Source organism: Uloborus diversus, chromosome 10 (genome assembly GCF_026930045.1).
Source record: "Uloborus diversus isolate 005 chromosome 10, Udiv.v.3.1, whole genome shotgun sequence".
Classification (NCBI taxonomy): Eukaryota; Metazoa; Arthropoda; class Arachnida; order Araneae; family Uloboridae; genus Uloborus; species Uloborus diversus.
In genome coordinates, this window is record NC_072740.1 from 121,306,277 (window position 1) to 121,320,154 (window position 13,878).

General features: G+C 34.3%; 1 protein-coding gene across 1 annotated transcript in view; it reads right to left on the reverse strand.

Moving 5' to 3' along the window:
* The window catches only part of LOC129231155 (carboxylesterase 5A-like), a 105,255-nt gene extending 92,282 nt beyond the window's left edge, over nucleotides 1–12,973 (reverse strand). The window contains exons 1-3 of the mRNA XM_054865403.1: nucleotides 11,807–12,973; nucleotides 11,517–11,686; nucleotides 3,407–3,686 (exon numbers count right to left, since the gene is read on the reverse strand). Of these exons, the coding sequence (XP_054721378.1) occupies nucleotides 3,407–3,686; nucleotides 11,517–11,686; nucleotides 11,807–12,973 (1,617 nt within the window). The remainder of the gene's footprint in view (nucleotides 1–3,406; nucleotides 3,687–11,516; nucleotides 11,687–11,806) is intronic.
* Between the last annotated feature and the right edge of the window lie 905 nt (nucleotides 12,974–13,878).

Genomic DNA, 13,878 nt, shown 5'->3' on the forward strand with positions numbered 1-13,878 from the left:
TTTATTTTTGCCAACTCATACGGTGAACTCAAAAAGAAAGGAATAAAATGCATTTTTATGTTTTTGGCCTCAAAGGTTTAATGCCTCATCTAGTTTTTAAGACGAAAGATGAAATAAATTAATTTTGTTTGATATTTAATGCTTCAACAAAAACCAAAACATGCATATACTTTTTTCACTAGATGAACCACTTTTTGTAGAAAAAAAATCTCAAGAGTGAAATCTTGCAAAATTTCTTTCTGTTGTGATTGCAGAAGATTCAATGATCTTATTCTCAGTGTAACTTTAAGTTTATACGTAAATAATTAGCTTCCAAAGTTAAAAAAATATATATCTATTATTTAGAAGATGAGATGACTCCGAAAACTCTTTCGCCGTTTGCAAGTAAAGTGCAGTATATGCAGAAATGGATTTTGAGATATTTGAAGATACGTTTTGGATTTCATATTAAGAATAGGGAAATGTTGGAGTTAGACTTTTTTTTTTCTTGTTTTTTTCTATTATTATTATTATTTTTTTTTTAGCGGAAACCAAATAAGCGAGCCTGTATAAAAGGCTTAAGTACAGTAGATGATAAAAATGCGAAAACATGAAAATGAAAAAAAAATGCAGATACTGCGCTTTACCTTCTCAAGCCAGATTTACTATAGTTAGCAATAAGATCGTGTTTCAAAAGCTTGGTGCATTACTTTCAATATTAAAAAAAAGAATATTTCTATTTATTATTTTAATTAAATTGTCGTGATTCGAGTTAGAAATTATTGGACGAGTAAAATTGAGACAGGAATTCAATGACATTTTCAAAGTTTTATTTAAAAGATAAACTGGTACATGTAAAAAATAAATCGAATTATCGAACACTAACATAGTCGATGGTATAATCAGCAAGACAAATTACACGATGAGACATAATGTAACTTAAACGCAAGTTCACAAACATTTAATACGAAATAACAATGAAATGAATTTAATGAAACGAAGAATGTTAGAGAATCACAATAATTAGGTCATTATTTGGCGATTAAACATCATTCTAATTCACGACAGCAAACCAGCAGCAAAAACGTCAGTTCTATAGGGGGGGGGGGGGAGAGGACAGCGAAGCTGTCGTTGTATCTATTGACAGGAAATTAAACTAATGTTCAAGTAATTTACATCAAATCATCTACAAAACAATTTCAAAATAACGGGCTGTTCCTCTGAAAATTAACGCTACAATTCATATTTTTAGGCAAATATTAAATATTTGAATTTAAAAAAAATTAAAAATAGTTTCCGAATCCATAAAGAAGTTCGCAAATATAATTTTTATATAATCGCTTAAATACTCCAGCATTAGCCTTTAGATGAATGAAAAGGATCATATATACATATAAAAAGCATATGAAAGCTCTTAACAGTGTACTTTAAAAAATAAAGTATCAAGTATCCAGTATGCATTTTGTTAAAATTGTACCGATACAATGATACATTTAATAAAAAATGCTCACTGTTATTGAAAATGTATTCTGGTTCTCCTTTGGATGACTCCAAAATCCGCCCCCCCCCCCCCCCCCCCGCCGAAAAAAAAAGCTTGCTAGATTTTCATGACTTAAAGTTGGACAGTGTGATAGGATGATCATAACTAAACACAAAATTATTAAGAAATACTGATTCAACTTTTCAACATATTCCGAAGTCAACTTTTTGACAGTTACGAAAGTTTTCTGTCACATCCAGCTGTCTGTCCAAAAACATTGATCCGACATTGCGTAGTTGTAAAATGTTACCAATTTACAGGACCAATAAATACATAGAAAAATATTACTCAATATTTTAACTACGCTTTCATTCACACCGATGCGATTAACATCACTAAACGATTTGATTCGCAGCACTGCAAAATTACGACATTCATCAGGCACAGACTCTTTTACAGTTAAAAAAATAAATTTTTGAAGAGATTTATTCCCTTGCCCTGATTTAAGAATTAAGTAAAACGTTATGACTTAATTAAAAATAGTAATCATAAAATTAATTTAAGTAAGTTTGGACCGGGATTAAATTTTGCTACATAAAGTAAAACATAAGAGGCATGCAAAAACAAGTGACATACCTTTAACGGAAAAGTACCCTTTTCTGCGTTGAAACTACATTATTTTCTCAAGAGTAAATGTACTCATATTTCTCAAGAGTTATGTATGCATTCATGCGTAGTATTTTTTCTTCTATATGCAACAATCAAGGAAATTGAAAAGAAAATAAACATTCGAAAGAAATTCAAACGAATTAAATTGTAGAATTCATATGGACAAAAAAGAGAATTAAACCCTTATACCTCCAAAAAAAAAAAAAAAACAGTAGATCTTCCTACTTTTCGTTCGGTTATTTGTTACTTACCGATTACAAAATACAGTAGGCGCCGCTTAATGTGATCGCTTTGGGACAAATACAATTTGATAAAAATAACCGACTGATAACAATAACCGAAAAGAATCCAGGAGACACAAAATAATGATTTTTTTTCCAATTAAGGTGCATTTATTTTGGCAACCTCAAATTAAAATCACAATGACTCAACTGAACGCAGTTTTAAATTATAAATTATTAAATTAACAGAACGGAAATATCTGAATTATAAAAAGTTAAAGCTAAATTATGCAATTTTTTATCACATAGTAATATGTGAAGTAAAATATGACCGTTTTCCCTGACATTTGTAAACCAGTTTCAAAGCACATTCTGCTTTTCTATCTTTTCCAGCATGGTTTTGCATGTTGTTTAAATTTTAATTTAACTTCGCTTTGTTTTCAATCTCGACACAATTCTTTAATAGTTCACAAAGTAATGGCAACAATGGAGGTCCTACATCAATGCCTGCAACATGTCCAGCGACTGAATTTTTTTAGGTGCAAAAGAAAGTTTTCTTAGGGGGAGTCTGTGGTCACTGGGGGGCAAACTTTCTGTAGCTTCATTCCTAGAAAAATTTTGAACTTCTATTGAAAACCACAAAATGCTACAAAGAAAGTTAGTCTCATCAGGGTTTGCCTATGTATTTCTGTTAATTGAGGAACAAAAACGTGAAAAAAATTTAAAGTTTATGAAAAAGTGATAACAATAAACGAAGACGCCGATTACAATATCCGACTTTTTTAACATGTGTTAATATACAAGTGTTCCGGGACTTCGTGATTCTGATAACATTAAGCGAATGATAACATTAACCGTGATCACATTAAACGGCGCCTACTGTATAATGAAAATCTGAAGCATTTACTGTAGAAAGATTAATGTCGAATTAAAAGTATGTATAAATATACATTTTAAGTGCTGTCATTTGGAAATTTCCAGTCTAGATTCTTTGAAATCCAGAGTATTTTTTTACTTTAATTATAATAACCACAGTGATCATAAACAAAACCATTACGCCACATAGGAGCCCAAGCATCACACCTGGAGTAATGGGTTTCTCCTGCCCATGTGAATCAACAATCAGACGTTGAGATGAGGCTTGGACAATTGGCAGGGGGGATGGGAAACATTCAGAATCGGCTACTGCAGGGATGATGTCATGAAAGAAGTCCATGGCGTCTTGGTTGGGGCTCTTTATAACAGCACGTTCATCAGCTCGGAAATCCATAATGTAGCGCGCTTCTTTTGTATATGGCAACCATGGATCAGGCCCCAAGTAATAACCATCTGGATGCCTGGGGAAAGCATGTCAGGTGATAAATTGAGTGTTCGATACGAAAGGTTAATACATATTAAAGAAAAAAAGTTACTGGTAGATTCCATGTCAACTCAACAAGGGGCGTAACTTGAGGGTCTCGGATTTCTTTGAATTTAATATAAGTTAAAATTCATAAAAAATTAAGCAATACTTTTTTTTTCCCAAAAAAAATTCCTGGACCGAGATACAAGCCGCCAAAGGTGGCGGTCCTATTTCTTACTTGGAGTTTTTGTCAAAATATTTAAAGTACATTATCTCAGGAACGATGGAACATATTTTGTTGCGATTTGTTTTCTTTCAAAGGATATTTTTGCTTTAAAAAAAAATGCAACATTTTGAAATGTGTGCTTTAGTTCATTTCTACAATCTTTTGAAAAAAAAAGTTTTTTTTTTTTCTCTCGAAAATACCAATTTTAAAAGTTTTATTTTTTTTACAGTTTATTAGTACCACTGCACTAGGTTTATTTCGTTTAACAGATTTTAGAAGCATTTGAAAAAATAAAGGTTTATACACTTTTACATAAAGTCAGACCTGAAAATTCAAATTTTTTTTTCGCAGCAAATGGCCAGAAAACACTTTTAATTCAGTCATATATCGAAATTTTCATATTGAGTCGCCATTTTATTCAGGATATTGAATTTAGTGAGAACAAGATGGCATTGCGCTTCCGATTCTGATTCCGATTCCGAGTCACAACTGACTACAACTGTATTTATGTCGAGGACTGCATACTAAGTGCCTTGCCTCCATTATTTTTTTATACCGATAGATGGCAGCACCATCACCGGATCGTACACTTAATGAGGATTTAGAACTAGTCCAGGAGCTAATAGCTACCTGGTGCTAGCACCCCCAGAGGTATCGTTTCACTTGGAGGACATTGAGACCACGAGCATATTTAACGTGGCCCAGTCCCCTTTAATGACGACGGTGGATCTTCGACCATCGAGGTTCGAACTCAGGACCCTCCGGCCCCGAATCCGACACTCTACCGATCGGGCTACCACGGCCCCTGCATTGCGCTTAACGATTCTTTTGGCGCTACGCTGAGAGGTTACATGGGGAAATGCAGCGAATCGGCAGGAGACTGCGTTATTGTTTTCATATAAAATAAAACTCATGGATAAAGTGGTGACTTAAAATGAAAATTTCGGTATATACACTACTGGCCATTAAAATTGCTACAACAAGAAGGCGACATGGTACAGACATGAAATTTTAATGACAGAAAGATGATGTGAAATGCAAATGATTAGCTTCTCAGCGCATTCAGAAATTGTAGGCGCTGGCAGCGACACTTACAATGTGTTTAAATAAGGAAATAGTACAGCCAATTTCTCACGTGCAAATTCAATTTGAACGTTGTTGCGTGTTCGAAAATTGTTGTGATGCCTAATGTAAGAAGAAGAAATGCTTACCAGTTCGTTTCTGTCTTTGATAGAGGTCGAATTGTAACCTACCGGGATTGCGGTTTATCCTACCGCAGTATAGCTGCTCGCGTCGGTCGAGATCCAATAACAGTTAGCAGAATATGGAATCAATGGGTTCAGGATTGTAATACAGATCGCCGTGCTAGTTTTCAACGGCCAGTAATCACTAGCAGCTGAGAGGACAGGCATGTTATCCGTATGGCCATAGTGGATCGTACAGCCACGTCACGAGCCCCGAGTCAAGAAATGGGGGGATTTGCAAGACAACAAGTGTCTGCACGAGCAGTTTGGTGACGTTTACAGCAGCATGGACTGTCAGCTCGGAAACCATGGCTGCGGCTAACATTGACACTGCATCACAGACAGGAGCGCCTTCGATGGTGTGATCAGCGACGAACCTGGGTGTACCAATGGCGAGACGTCATTTTTTTCTGATGAATCCAGGTTCTGCTTACAACATCATGATGGTCGCATCCATGTTTGGCGGTATCGTGGTAAACGCACACTGGCAGCGTGCATTCGGCATCGTCATACTAGCCCATCCCTTGGCGTGATGTTGTGGGGTGCCATAGGATACACATCTCGTTCACCTTTTGTTCGCATTGACGGCACTATGAAAAGTCGGCGTTACATTTCTGATGTGTTACGACTCGTGGCACTACCCTTTATTCGAGCCCTACGAAACTCTACGTTTCAGCAGGATAATGCACGACCGTATGTGGCTGGTATTGTTCAGACTTTCCTCTATGCGGAAAATGTTCGACTGATGCCCTGGCCAGCACGTTCTCCAGATCTTTCACCAATAGAAAGCGTCTGGTCAATGGTTGCTGAACAACTAGCTCGTCAGCAAACGCCAGCCACTACGATCGATGAACTGTGGCATTGTGTCGAAGCTGCATGGGAGTCTGTACCTGTACATGCCATCCACTCTCTGTATGACTCAATGCCCAGGCGTATAAGCACTGATATTGCTGCCAGAGGTAGTAGTTCTAGGTACTAATTTCTTAGGATCTATTCTCCCAAATTTCTTGAAAATTTAATCATTTGTTATTTCTAACATTATAAATGTGTCCAATAAATATTATCTTGTTATCTGCATTTTTTCCTGGTGTAGCAATTTTAATGGTCAGTAGTGTAACTCAATTAAAAGTGTTTTCTGGTCACTTGTTGCGATTTTTTTTTTTTTTTTTTGAATTTTCAGGTCTGCCTTTACGTAAAGATTTCCTTAAAAACCCTAGTTTTTTCAAATGTCACTAAAATCTCTTAACCAAAAAAGTGGAAGCTCTCCCTTTCAGGGAACATAGTGCTCTGTTGTACTAATAAACTGAAAAAATAAAGAAAAATTTTGAAATTGGCATTTTCGAGAAAATCAAAACAATTATTTTAAACTTTTTTTTTCTTTCAAAAACTGGAAAAAAAACTAAAGCACATATTTCAAAATGTTGCATATTTTTTTAAACAAGAAAAAAAATTCCTTTAAAATAAAACAAACCGAAACAAAATATGTTCGACCGTTCGTGAGATAATGTACTTTAAAGATTTTCACGAAAATCCCAAGTGAGAAATCATGACAGGACCGCCATCTTGACCATCTTTGGCCCAGGAATTTTTTTGGGCAAAAAAAAAAAAAAAAAAACTTATATCTTATTTTTATGAATTTTAACATGTGTTAAATTCAAAAAAATCCGAGAGCATCAAGTTACGACCCTTGTTGAATTGAAATGGATTCTGCCGACTAAAATTTTGATATACAGTAAACTCCCGATTATCGGTGGTCTTATTGTCCGCGGTTCGGATTATCCGCTGGTGTTTTTAGATTTTTTTAATTGTCATAAAATGCTTTTTAAACTTATGACTGTGTCATTGTTCTTTTCTACCTATAACATATATTTTTACATTCAATGGTAGCAGATGCAATATAGCAATGTTTTAAGCTATAATTTAAATATATGTATGAGTTATTCATATTTTTTTTGCTATTGTATGCAGTAGCATCGTTTTTTATCTATTATTCGGATTATCCACGGTTTTTGCTTATCCGCGGTTACCGTGCCGTCCGCGGATAATCGGGAGTTTACTAATTTGTTAACGCCAAATTTTTCCACTGCTAAATCGAATCACTTCATTATAGTCTCCCATTGAATCGAAACCTAAATTTCATCACTGCGCTTTTGAAATGTAAGCTGAGTTGTCACTAGGGGCTCTTTAAAATAAGTTTTTTCGATGTCTTGTTTTAGAAACGTAATTCTGTTATCTTCGGTAGTTAAAAATTTTCCTTATATCCCCGCCATTGAGTAATAACAATCCTTTCAGAAATTAAATGGGGTTAGCTTTCTTACATCGTTCTTCTTAAGCCCGGTGCTCAACTCATTCATACATTTCGATATAAGTTGAGTAAGGAAACTCCCTGCTTGGTAGATTGTAGGAAATGACGTACTCTTTACCTCTAATTTTACATATAAAAAAACGTTAAGTTTTAAAATTTACTGATGAGTACGCTTTTGTTGAATTTCATTCAATTTTGTTTGTACCAAAGTAACTTCACAGTTAAAAAAAATGTGTAACTTTACTCCGTAAAAGCGGTGGCAGCTTAGCTGCCTCCATAGCAATGGAGTAACTTAACTGATAAAACTGGTGTAACGCTCATATGTTACACCAGTTTTATCAGTTAAGTTACTTCATTTCTATGGAGGAAGCTAGCCGCCAGAATAAGGTTACACAAAGTGCAAAATGCTGCCAGGACTAAGGTTACACATTTTTTTTTCTCTAATGAAAAATTGTGTATATGCAAGAACAAATGCAAAACAATTGCAACAGTTGAAAAAAAATTCATTCATTTCTATTTTTGAAATCATTGTCATGCATCCTAGTGAATATTTTATGTACTTTTTGGATTTATAGTATTTTAAAGTCTAAAAAGAACAACAGAAGTACAGCAAGAAAGATACTGAAGTGCACACACGTACATATTTAAACATAGTTTACATACATATTTATAAACGTGTGTTGTACGTGTGTACATTAATATTTACGAGTGATTACAGTATGAAAAGTAAACTTTGAACAATCATAAATTTTACACTTCATCTTATTTCTTTAAAAAATGTAACTAACATTGATAAAATGAAAAAACAAACAATTAAAAAAACAGAGCTAAGAATTGCTGAGGAAATTATTTTATTTTGGAATAGTTATTAACTTCGGTGTAAATTTTATTTTAACATCATAAATCTTGTACAAACATAATTTACTGAGATGTAATCTTACTTTTCGCGAATTCTACTATCGATACTAAAAAAGTAATTTCTTAATGCTCATCTTCGTAGTAGATTGTAATCTCGTATACTAATTTTGAGAGTAATGAAGAAATGATAAGTAAAAAGGTTTTTCAGAATTTCAGAAAATATGAAATGAATTATTGCTTCTTTAAGAGGTAATACTTCAAACTTAAAATATAATTTTCATGCACTGCAGCAGTTGTTTTGTCCAACTCAGGATTGATGGCGCTTGGTCTTCGGCGAGTCGCCTCAAAAGCGGTTGAAAACAAGATAAGCATAATCAAGCGTTGGGAAAGTAAGTTTTTTCTTGAAGCATTGTTATTCGTTAAAATTAGAAACAAACTTAAATTGAAAACTGCCACCTTCTCTGCGATAAGGTAGATTGTACAAATCATTATTTTCTTATCACTTTTACTGCCCTCTCCATTTCCAGCGAATTCCTTTTTTTTTTTTTTTTTTTTTTGACTCTTCCACTGAGCGCCAACAATGTTGAGCCTCACTTTACAAATTTTTGAAACACAATTTATCCATTATCTTCATTTGGTATGATTTAATGTATGTTCAACTGAGAAATGTATTTTATTTTATTTTATACTTCCTGCAAAATAAATAAATGAATGAATAATAAAGTTGGTTGGGGAAGTGGGTCACCCCCCCCCCCCCCCATAACTGAAATATGGATAAAGTTTTCAAACTTTTTAGCTCTGATCATGTTAAATTTTAACACAGTAATTGGTTTTGCACATATTTGGGTTTCGTGAAATTTTTTTCTAATTCATAGTACTTAGTAAAAAAAAAAAAACATTAGTTATAACATCAGTGCATAATACGCGTGAACACATCATACTTGATTTTTTACATATTAATGAACAAAACAATCAGAGGGCTATGCATAACGAACATTAAAACACACGCCGTGAATCTGTTTCTAATATTTGTGAAACTTTAATACCCAAAACCTTTTCGAAAAATGGAAATGTTTAATGTCCAAACATTTATCTACTAAAATGTTATCCCACTAGATAAAAAACAAACAATTAAAACTGAATTAGTTACCCATATTGATCAAACTAAGAAGAGAAATAAATAATTTTCTGATTGTAAGTAGAAAATGTATTTATCGAAGTAAATTACATCGAAATTAAATTTCAACCTGGACTCATCCAATGATTCTTTTCAAGAGTTTTTTTTATTTTACTTGTACCAACTGAATACCTTCTTTCATATTTGTTAAAAACAAAGATGTCATTCTTTTGCATAAAATATTTGTAAGTTTTAGGAGAAAGCCCACAAATGCTCAACAACATCGAAAATTGCTCAGAATTTCAAAAATTACTGACCCTAATATTACAAAATATGGCCTTACAATTGCTTTTAAAGACTTGTGTTTAAGAAAATATTCTTGAAAGAAAAAATTAATTTAAAGGACAAAAAATTTAAGTGGCATATCTCCTGAATGTAAAACATTGCTTAAATGTTTTGGACCATAATTTCGGAGAAAACTCCAGGGAAATGCTCCAGATCCCCCTATCCATAAAATCTTCAAAGTTTTTCTGAAGTTTTGAAACTTCAACTTCGAAAACTTGCATGGGTGAGAAGGAATTGTTTCAATTTAATTGATGACATAATCGATCGGAAACAGTCCCTAAGCACCCTCCTTCCCTTACCCCAACGACAATAAACATGGCCTAAAATCGCGTTTTTATGGCTAAAATTATGTTTTTAAAACTAAAAGTTTCAACATTTTGACAAGACAACCTCTCCCCCTTTCTTATCCGATCAAAAATTTTTTTTTGTTTGTTTGTTTGTTTTTTGTTCTTTCAATGTGCCTCCTAAAACTTTTTTCCGGTTACATCCCTGCACGCAGGGGCAGAATTCAAGCAAATTGGGTGAGAACTAGACAAATCCTGCTTCAATGATACAAAGGAAACGAATGTTTTGGTGACTTAGAGAAAGGAGTATTTTTGTGCCCTAGGAAAAAAATACATTGCAATGAATCTCTATTTAGTGTGAATGTCATCGTGTTTCGTCGAAACTAAGGACGCCCTGCGGCGCCCCCTCATTTCGTGGCGCCCGGGGCGATTGCCCCGCTCGCCCCTCTCCCTTCGGACGGCCCTGTTGATAGTTCAGCTACAAAAACTGCTAAAGCTGGTGATTATGTTTTTGTGAAACATGCATGAAAGAAAATCATTAAGATTTAAGTAAGACTAATGTTGGAAGTTGATGATGCAAATTAAAAAATGCTGTTGAATTTGTAAGAACGAATAGAAATAGTGACACTTATTCGCATGATGCAGGTGATGTTGGAATGATTACTGAGTTTGACGTGATAATGGTTCTACCTTAGCTAACTTTACATAGACGCAGTCACTTAGTGCTTCCAATTTCTTTTTCAACTTATAGTTTTGGCTAATTTACTCAAATTGATCTTAATCAACTGTATTACGTTTATTATACACACCTTTATAATGTAAAGGTAAAATCTATACCTTAGGCTTTCAATAAATTTTACAATATATATATATATATATATATATATATATATATATATATATATATATATATATATATATATATATATATATATATATATATATATATATATATATATAATTTTTTTTTTTTTTTTCGTTTTAAAATTTTCTGTGATACAGATTTAAAAGATAGTAAATACCTCATAAATGGATGCATTTACAAAACAATAATTCGCACATTGAAATTTGTACTTTATCATGTAAGACTCCCTTACCCCTTTTTTAGATATACTTCATTTAAATTTAAATAAAAGGGCGTGACCCACTTACCCCTTACTATGGGTAAGTGGAACACCAATCAGATTTCTTAAAAAATGTAATCTCAAAAGGGGTCCTACTTACCCCAACCAACCCTAATCATGAATGATTCATATTTAATGAAATTAAAATATTTATTTCAGATTTTTATTTTGAAAAATATATATAGAAATTTAATGCACTGTAGTTTAGGGCTTATTTATAAAATGGGGAAAAAATATTTTTTAGTTTTAATGTAAAAATGGAACTAAAAATATTATACTTTATAACATATCTTGCATGCAAATAACAAAAAATATTTCTTACCCAAAACGAGCAAAGTTGGTGATACTGGAAAGCATCTTATATGTCAATGTTTTCTCATGCTCAGTCAAATTTTTCATCTGTAAAGGCAAACCAAAGCTGAAGAGGACATCATCTCCATGACCGGCTTCGATGAAGGCTGGATGAATTGAAAAGCTTGCTCGATGGCTTAGCTGATAGACGAAGATATTCCGTTGATCCTTTAAACTGGTGTCGGCCAGTTTTTCCAAATGAGAAGTGACGAAAATGTCCCCGCAAAACTTAACAAAATTTTTTCTTAAATCCGAACTCACGTATTTATACTTGTTAATAGCCAGCTTGTTCAGTAGCTGATCAGTTTTTTTATACATAAAATCCATGCTGTCGGTAAGGAGGTCTTGAAAATCAGTTTCGTTAATAGTGTTATTAACTATTTTATTGAATAGTGGAGATTGAGCAGCTTGCAGTCCAATAGTGCAGAGTGTTCCTTCATTATTGTTCATTCCCAACAAAATGTCAACAGGATTGTATGAAGATGTAGCAGCTGCTTTAATTGGTTCAGTATTAATTAACTTGAAATCGAAAACTGGTCGCCATGATTGTTTAACTTCCATAGAAGCTTCGAGAAGTTCTTGAGCTGGGATTTCCCTAAGACAGTTGATAGTATCACTCAAATTCATAGAAAGGCACTGCATTTTAGCAGCTAAAGATAATGTAGCATTTAAAGGATTTCGATCGAAAACCCAGTCTCCAACTGGTACACCACTCTGAAGTATAATTTGTTGAAATAGTTTTTCATTCCGACTTAGAGGAGAAAATGCGTGTATCGCGGCACTCATTGCTCCAGTAAAACGACCAAAAAGCGTAATTCTATCCTTATCACCTCCAAAGTTTTCTATGTTCTCATTAATCCAATTTAATGCCAGCCTTTGATCATATAAGCCAACATTTCCAGGAGCACTATCAGTTAAAGCTGACAAGAATCCGAAGACTGATACTCGATAATTGACAGTTACGAAGATAACAAGTCCGTTAGCTGCTAAATAACTTCCGTCGAATTGACTGGGATCAGCATAGTTGAAACCTTCACCGGCTAGAAATACTATCACAGGGAATTTGCTTAATGTTTGGGACACAGAAGGAACATAAATATTCAAAAACAAACAATCTTCATTGAATTCGGCCCGGTTAAGATGCAACAGAGGGCTTACCACAGATGGAAGATGCGGTGGCTGTAAGCAACTTGGCCGGAAATAAGTAGCATTCAGTTCAGTCGTTTGTCGTAAAGCCACGGGGGGTCGAAATCGCAACGAAGCGAGAGGAGCTTGAGCATAAGGAACGCCAAGAAACATTTTCACCTTCTGGCCGAGAGTGATTCCTAATTTGCCATTCACCGTACCTGAAGTTGTCGAAATCCTCAGATCGTCAGTTGCAGCCGTACTGCATGCAACAACCAAACATATTATCACTGGGAGATTCATTTCAACTGGTTCACAAATTAGTCAACTTCAAAACAGGAATTAATTATTCAGTGGAAAACATTGAGCTGCAGTCATCCAGAACTTTCCGTAAATCGTATGGCAAGTTATTAACAACGACGAATGCCGAGATGAAAATAGTCAAAGTCCTTTGATTAAAAAATAGTCAATGCGATCGGACTCCCGGTAACGCTCGCGGCGAAAGCGAAGAGTTAAAACGGAAAAAATCCTTCTCGGTTTAGAGAGCTGGAAGCACAAACGTGAGCTGCTGAAACTGAAATTTATTTGAAGCTGATGCCTTTTATATACTCTCAAGGAAGGAAAAGAAAGAAAAAGCAGAGCAGCAACTTTCCACTTCAAAAGGTGGAGCTTAGAAATCCCCTCTTTCCACCGCACCACGCTTCCGAACTTGACTAACTGCTTTTTGATCCCACCTCATTTATCTCCTTCTCATATCCTCACACCTCGCATTTTTTTAGGCAGCGCAAGAGCATGAAGCTAGACATTAAAGCTCGAGCTACTAAACCCTATTTCCCAATCAATCAGAAGTCCGAACGGTTTACAGCCAATGAGAGTGAAAGTTCAGAGCTAATAGCCAACTCGCTTCCCTCTCACACATTCGCAGGAAAGTTTGCCAACGATTTGACATGATTTCACTTTTGGCGAAATTTATTTTTTCAAAATTCAAACACTCGTTTCGATTTTTTCAGTAACTGCAGCTACAAAAAAAAAAAAAGACGAAATAAAATGAATGTTCCTGATTTGGGATTATTGTAAATGTTTCCATTTAAGTGTACGTACTCATTGTCAGAAAATGAGAATGAAATGACTTGAAAAACACTCATTTCTTTTATGGTTTTGCATTGAAATGAATACACACCTTTAGGCAACTTAGTAACAGTCAGAGG